General features: G+C 28.5%; 1 protein-coding gene across 1 annotated transcript; it reads left to right on the plus strand.

Moving 5' to 3' along the window:
- Positions 1 to 5,715: 5,715 nt before the first annotated feature.
- Positions 5,716 to 7,921, plus strand: LOC109609217 (inward rectifier potassium channel 2-like). Its single transcript, XM_020025850.2, has 5 exons — positions 5,716 to 5,785; positions 6,117 to 6,304; positions 6,358 to 6,659; positions 6,741 to 6,997; positions 7,064 to 7,921. The coding sequence occupies exons 1-5, from the start codon at positions 5,724 to 5,726 to the stop codon at positions 7,317 to 7,319; spliced, it is 1,065 nt and encodes a 354-aa protein (XP_019881409.2). The 5' UTR covers positions 5,716 to 5,723; the 3' UTR covers positions 7,320 to 7,921.
- Positions 7,922 to 8,693: the final 772 nt, after the last annotated feature.

Below are 8,693 nucleotides of genomic sequence, written 5' to 3' on the forward strand. Positions count from 1 at the left end.
ACCGTATTTGCCGGACTGCTTATAAGGCTCGTCGGTTTTTTCACAATTAGCAGCAATCTAAATCAGCGATCTGATAGCGGAAACTGTTAGTCAGCACAAGATCGGACGGACTTAACATGCTTTCAGAATTCCATTTATTGAAGAAACACACTGGCCGCGCGCTGCTTAAAAAATTAGAGAGCACACTTCGATCTTGTTGCAAACGTTTATAATTAACAGGTTATTTCCTGTTTAATTATCGATGTTTCTATTGTGTCAAACGATATACATTCTCTTTCTTCTGGGCAATACGTTAATGGGTGATTATGATTGTTGGCTCTGAAAATGTTGGACCAGGCATTTTTGATAACTACACCATTTTTCTTTCTGTTTTCAAATCTGATGCATATTTAATTTAGCAAATTTATTAAATTTGTTATCTATTATATACAATGTAGCTCATTTAATATAAAAACATTCCTATTATTTTCATTTCTAACATAATAATAAATATTAGTATAAAAGATAACGAATATTGTGTAATATACAAAGATCGAGTTTTTACTTCTTGAGACTAATTGTAAGGATTACACTGTTTGTGAAAGAGAACTAATAGCTGTTTTAGTGACACCAGTTTATTTCACAATTTATTGTCTACTTTATTGTACAATTTATTAACAGCAATTTATTTATTACACGTACCAACATGTTTATTTTTAGGTTAGGTTATTTTTGTAATGTATATGTAACCTACAATGGTGACCAGAGAAATAGCACAAAATTTAAATTTAAACGTTTTGTAATATAAAATGATTTAATTTAAAATTTGTTCAGTAAGAATTAGACTGTACAATATTCTATTCTTGTTATACATCTTTAAAAAAATGCACTTAGAGAAAAGCGAATTAATAATTCTAACATCGCTAAAAACTTTATAGACAGATAAATGGAAAAATCACTAAACGAAAGCCTCTATTATCTACTAGGCAATTAAAAAAAATGATACATACAATATACAGTGTGTCTAGTAGAGCAATCAGTCGTCTATTGAACAACAAATAAAACTTGCAAGGATGTGTTTCAATGTGTTATGTATAGAGATATTATGAGAGATGTAATAGAACCATTTCCCAATGAAGCGTGTGTTCAACGTTGTTCAAAATTGTTGAAGTTCTCAATTGGACAGAAAATTGTAATCTTATGGAATGACATGAAGTGTCGATTAAAATATAAAAAATCATCAAATTGATAATAAAAATATAAATAATGAATTGCGGGATTTAATTTTAAACGGTCGTTGCCGATATCTCGTTGAATCTATTTTCATTTACAGACGATCAAAGTGTGTCCAATAAAATATTAAAAATTTCAGTTATGTACAAGTTATTTAATAAATATATATTTTTGAAATGTCTACTATTTTTGTGAACAACCACATTGCGCATTTATTTTGTTTAAAATTTAATTATTATTGAAATTATTCCGATTTAAATAATTATTTTAAATAAAATTAAATTTTTTTGATTGCATTTAATTAGAACTGTGCGTATTAATTAACATTAAATAGTAATATGTGCTGCCACCAACGTATGTTACAAAATAAAATTAGTAGTACCAAAAGTTTAGAAAAATGCTAAAATATTGACGAAAACTCGAACATGTTTTATTTTCCAACAATTTATTGATCAATTAAAATTTAGACAAAAAATTGGTCAGTTTCTGCATTATAGGAGCAATAAATCGAAGGTCTCAAAATTGCACAAGAAACTGACATGTGTAAAACAGCTATAACTAACACTTTTTCCAAGGATTACTTGATTAAAAGGAATAAATTAATTAGAAAAAAAAAATTATAATTCTGTTATAGATATATTAATATACAATATTTTTTTATAAAATTCATTTTATTCACATAAAATGTATGAATTAATGTTTTTCATTTTTTGAATACAACAATAAGTTCCTGACAGATGACAAAAAATAATTTATTTTATTTTTATTATTATTATTATTATGCATTCGTCAGTTGCCTCATTTGAATAGTCGTCGAGTTTTTTATCAAATTAATCTGAAAAATTAGACGATTCTGTCACAGATTTATTAAGTATGCAATATATATTTTTTTGTAAAATCAAAACACTTTAATAATTCATTTTAGAGTCGTTTTCTGAAAAACATAAAAAATATGAGAATTTTAGAAATCTGTGAATAGCTTCAAGTTGTTTCATGAATAAAAAATGATCATAAATAATTTATTCTTAAAAGTTGAATTCAAAAACAATGATATTTATTATCGATTCTTGTACACGTAGACCACGGTCGTATATTGTCGTAAGATAAAATAAAATTCACATCGCATGTTGTACAACAGGAAGAAATGAGGAGGCAATAAAAAGTCTCGAATGAGAGTGTTAATACAATTGTGCATGATAAATTTTTGTTATTGAACGCGGTCATGCACATACATTAATATAATAACTCCTTCTGGTCCACACATACGCGGAGATAGCGTCGAGGCCGTAATGCGTACAATGAAATTAATTATTGGCAATAACCGCTCTTAAAAACCGATATTAATGAAAGTGGCCGCGAACGGACCGCGAATAAAATTCTCACGTGCGCGCCGCGAATAAATCAAACGATTTTTCAATTATCTATGAAATCTAGTAATTTATTGTAACGCATTTCTACATACCGGCAACCGTGGCGTCTGGCTCATTTTAAATTGTTTCTACGTCGAGATCCTATGCACCGGCATAAAACATATATCATGTTCCTGTCTTTTATGTCCAAGTTTTATTTATTTTTAATAACAAATTAAGGTAACACGTTGCAAACGACCGGACGCTTAATTAATGGGCTTCCACTGCTTATAGAGTGCCGGCAAAGAACCCCACTTTTCATCTTGTAATTCTACATACAAAGTTGCAGATAGTTAATTTTCAATAACATTTTTATTTCCAACATACTAATTTCATTTTTTTGGGACTTTCATCTAACGTTTTATTATACTATATATACATATTAATAATACATTTTAACACAAAATTACATATTTACGATTACCGGGGAAATGATCAAAAACGCATTTTTTTACTTTTCAATGGATAAAATTATAGCAACTTTTTTATTTTATGGGTTTTCATTGCATGTCTTTTGCATATTTAATCATTGATCGAAGTGAAACTCTAGGAAAAATTATAATTTTGCTTTACCAAGACCGAGAGAAAAAAAGAGATGCTAAGAGTAACGGCTAAATCAGTCCATTGTTTCCCGTATTATTAAAAAAATCAAGACACTGGTCAAGTGGTAACTACGAAATAATTTAAATCGTTAACTGGATAATTCGAATATCAAAACATAATCCAATTTTATCATCAATTGAAATTAAACATAAGTTGGAGGTAATGGAACTTGCTTAAATTAGTACAACGACTATGAGAAGATGGCTAGTGGATCGGGGTTTGTTTGACCACAGACCTAAAAGAAAAACTATGGTTTCTACTAAAAATGTGAATGTCCATATTTCAGTTGCTTAGGATCACATTATTCACTGAACCACAGCATGGTGGAGACGAGTAATTTTTAGTGATGAGTCTAAATTTAATTTACTAAAAAATTATGGTTCAAACATAGTAGCGGTTCATATATATAGGGATACATTAAATAACAATTAACATCCATACATCCAATAAATGTAGATAATAAATAAAGATTTCACAAAAAATATAATTTCATATTTAGATTTTTTTAATGTGAAATACTGTGTGATTAGAAATGGGTGACAGTCATCTGAAAAAAGAATGTTTGCCATATTTATAGTTTGACTTTATTCAATAAAATTCATCTTTAAGTAGTAACAATATTAATGGTAAAGGTGTAATAACTTGGAAGTTTGACATGTTAAAATTATAGTCAATGGAAACGAATTCATTCATTTCGACATTCCAAAATTGTTGTTGTCTACATCATCCCAATTTCTAACGATATGAGACGAAGTACAGACTGGGGACTTAAGAAGAAAGTCTAAAAATCTGGATTATGCGGTGAACACTTCGCTTGATAAAAAGCTTTTAATTAACCACTGGGCTGACAATTGCACGAGTAGTCACAATTTCGTAAAAATATCTGATCTGAATAAGTCACATGTCGTTCACGAACTTATTCAGATCATGTGTATTTAATCATTCCAAATTTGCACGCTTTCGCACTAATGGCATTTGAAATAAATGAAAGAATCTTTTAAACTAAACATAGAGGATACATACACAAAAAAAGTTGTTCGATTTCAACCACCTTCAAAATATAATCATAATTTGTCTTGATATTGATAAGTCTACATAAAGTTTGTTAAAATTGGAACCCTATGTGTTCTATTTTCTATGTTTCTGAGTACATCATAAAGGTTGTTATGACGTTAGTACTATATCCTGTTAGTAACTACCTTGTAATTATTTTATAATAAGGTATCTTATTAAAAATTATTTTTGATTTTTGTAGACATTATTACTGTGTGTTTATGTGTTTGAAATCGTTAATATCAAAAATTACTACAAGGTTTTACTGTCTACGCAAAGTATGTAGGTAGATACTACACGTGTAGTTTTATTAAAAATACATTAATTTATCGATAGCCAATTGTGTCAAAGAAGTCATAGAAAATATCGAACTTAGAAGATAAGACAATAACAGAACAAAACTAAAAATAAATTACAGCCTCAGTAAATTTCTTACTTGTATTCATGAATAGTGTGGGTATTTTTTAATTTCGACTGACAGTAGTGACGCTGTATTCGCCAGAGATAACACTGTTAACTTTGTTATCATAACAGGGATCTAGCTCGCTATCGTTTGTTTCGTTTACACGAACTGCTGTTCTTCACAATGTCTCGACGTAAATCAAATAATTATTTATTGCGTGTTAATGAAACAAACCAAGAGATATTATCTCAACCACTTTATGATGGAGCAGATTCACATTAATAATTATTAATAAATTTTATTATAAATATGTAAAATTGAAAGTAGACTCAAGAAAAATCAAAACATTTTATTAATATTTTCTCTACGAAGAATCTGTTTCTCCTTGATTTTAATTACTAGCTACACCTCATGTGGAAAACAGTTAATACAGAAGCTGTACTTTTTTTCGCAATAATTTGTAACACAATTTAAGAAAATTCAATTTTTCATTTTAGAACATTTTTATCCAGAAATATGTTATGGATATATAATAATAGTCTGTGTATTCATTAAAATGAACCAATAATATTTTTGAATTTTATACATTTATCTAATTTTATATAATCTGTATATATCATGAAAGTATTCTTATGAAAATATAGATTAAAATATAAAATAAATAGTAATAAAACTCTGTAGCTTACAATTGGTAATAAACTATGTCAAAAAAATGACAAGAAATTTTTCTTACAATAATCAATAATAACATTAAATATATTAATTTACCTCAATATAATTTTTTATATAAATGTTTTTTTAATATTATTCTGATATAAATTTTTATTATTATTAAAGTGGGTATGTAAATAATTGTTGGAAATAACATATTCAAATATCATTCATTCCAGTTTGGAAAGATTTATTGGCCATTTTTCATGATAATGCTCGTGTAAATATTTATTAGTTCATACAATTTTTCTTACAGTTAATATTTACACGTATTATACACATTTTACTAATATTTAATATCAGTAAGTGGTATGACTCCGAAAAGCGGAGAAATGTCCGACACTACAGTAAATAGTTTAGAAGTTCCTTTAGTATTAAAGCACGTTAAAAACAGGTAAATCTAATCATATAAATTATTCTTTTGTAGACTGATGCATGTATAATCCTTTTTACATTGTTTAATTTTTAACAATCACACAACACAAATCTAGTTTCAAAATATTCTATTTTGAAATTAATTTTTTGAAATAGAATATATTTTAATTAAATTATTGTATTTTGCCTTCTTTCAAACTAAACACTTTTTTCTATTACAGTTACAAACTAGTTTTGTAATATCAAACACGTCAAAGTTGTACAAGTTTAAGGTTAATTTGTCTACTAAATAATTTAATTAACAATATAATTAAATGTATTAAAATTAATTATATATATTGTATATTTAGGAGCAGTTTAAAAGATCGAGATGTTAGGATAATGAGCAAAAGAGGTCGAATAAACCTTCATCTAAACAAAATTCCGGATAAATCTGTAAGATATGCCAGAGATCTTTTTAACACCTTGGTTAATATGAGATGGAGATGGATAATCATCCTCGTGATCGCCTTAAATATCTTTGCTTACTGTTTTATAGGTAAAACGAAACAACTCAATTTTTAGACTTAATTTGATGTTATTACTTTTTAGGTACGTTGTTCTGGTTGGATGCTTGGTACACCGGCGATTTTGATGACAAAGACAACCACAGAGTGTGTATTAGAGGAGTACACAAATTTACCAGTTTTTTCATGCTCGGAATAGAAACCATTACCACAACAGGATATGGTTATTTTCATCCGACAGAATTCTGCAACTTCGTCTTTGCTATTATGACATTCAGCACATTGGTCACCATTATTATAGACGGTGCTTTTATTTCGGTGGTCTACGTGAAATTTGGACGACCTTCGCACAAAGAGTCCAACTATATATTTAGCAGAAAAGCTGTGGTAAGTGAATTATAAATTTTGGAATCGGGCCAACATCTGCAAACATACTGCAATAGGGAATTGTCGATAATTATATTTCAGATAACTTTAAGGAATGGGAAAATGTGCCTTATTATACGATTGAACGATAAGAACGGAAAACACTGGATAGACAGCAAGATAAATTTGTTTCTAGTAAGAGAACGCGTTGTGGATAATATGGAGTTTGTGCATAATTATGTGGAAGAATTATCTATAAAACCGTTGGGGGCGATATTTTGGCCTGTAGAAATTGTTCACGAGATTGATTCGAGTAGTCCTTTGTGGACATACTCACCTGAGGACATTATTTCTAAAAGGTAACATTTATCTTTATTAAACGTTTAATGATAATACATCATTTTATATCTGACATTTTGTTTTAGGATTGAAATTTTGGCGATAATATCTGGTTGCTCGACTCAGACTGGACAACCTTCGAGGAGTCAGACATCATATTTAAGCAAAGAAATTTTATGGGGCTATAGATTTGAAGACTGTTTAGAATTCAATCATGTTAAAGGCGAATATTACGTCAATAACAAAAACTTCAATGAAACACGAGAATTTGATGCACCTCTTTGTAGTCCTCAAATGTTAGAGATCATGTATAGAGATAGTATAGATTCTAGTTTAGCCTAGTTAAATACAGATACCCGTTTTAAATTATATGGGAAGCGGCATGAATGCAAGTTAAACTCTGATATACATATAGACATATATTATACAAGGTGAAACCACCATTTAATATTAAGACTGAATTATCAACTATATTTTTCTATTCTTCCAGAACTTTTAATTTTTTGCCTTCCAAGAGTATAACTAACTATACTCTTATATTTTATGATGCTGAAAATAGTTATTGCTCCAAAGTAGGGCCCACCATTTGCCTTGTTCCATTAAACATTAATAACATTATTTAAATTTAAAAAATGTAGCTTTTCTTTAGAGTAATAATCTAAGGAAATATATCTTTCTTTTATCTATATACATTATAATTAAATTACATTATAGAAGTAAAAATAGGCGTCATTAAACCACGTTAAGTATGGTATGTTAGATTCTTCATCTAAAAACTCTTTTTCCTAAGAATGAAAAAATTTCTGTGTTTCTTGTTTAACGGTAGTCTGAAATTTTTCTGAAACTGCTGACTAACATGTTATCAAAAAATCGAAGTAGTTAGTCTTAAGAGATGAAAAATGAGTATAAATATTTTGTTATATTAAATTTCGATGATGATGATCTTTTGTAGTGATTCCCTTTACTGACATGAACTTGATTAGAAACTTGCCTGAACATCTTTATATTTAACTGCAAAACTCTATATTAAGATAAATCTAAAATTAATCTGTATAACGTTATGGATCTTTTTAAGAATTTCTGTAATATTTCAAAACACCAGTGGAAGAACTTACAAATCGAAGTAATTTCCCTAGCAAAAGAACCCGAATAACTTCATTAACTATGCAAATTCCCGCAGTAAATTAGCATCACATCATATTTATGGAAATATTCAGTTTAAGAAAACCAATACGCATCTGCATAAGTACGATGCGAGCCGATCATTTAAATATTTAAGTACGAAGTTAAGTGCATTTCAGCGAGGCCGGATTCGCAGCTATTTCAGTTATTCCAGGCCAATTACATGTCGTACACACGGATAAAACAATCCACTAATTGACTAGAAAAATATGAAACATGTAAGACCTCCCAGACGTGATGGAAATAAAAACCAAACGGCAGGATTGCCATCACGTTCTCAAATAATTAAATCAATTATTTTTCTTCGACTTGTCAAAATTCACGGATATATCTAATTGTAATCAGGAGCTATGCAAAATTTAATTGAGAATCTTTTTAATAACTTTGTTTTACCAATAAATCTCATCGTGTTTCTTCTAGGTTTACATTATTTTAATAAAATTCGGTTATTTGGAACTTGTATAAATATTAATAATCAATACACTTCAACAGTTAATTTTCTATTAAATTTAAATATTTTTGTTTATAAATTCA

Source organism: Aethina tumida, chromosome 1 (assembly GCF_024364675.1).
Source record: "Aethina tumida isolate Nest 87 chromosome 1, icAetTumi1.1, whole genome shotgun sequence".
NCBI lineage: Eukaryota > Metazoa > Arthropoda > Insecta > Coleoptera > Nitidulidae > Aethina > Aethina tumida.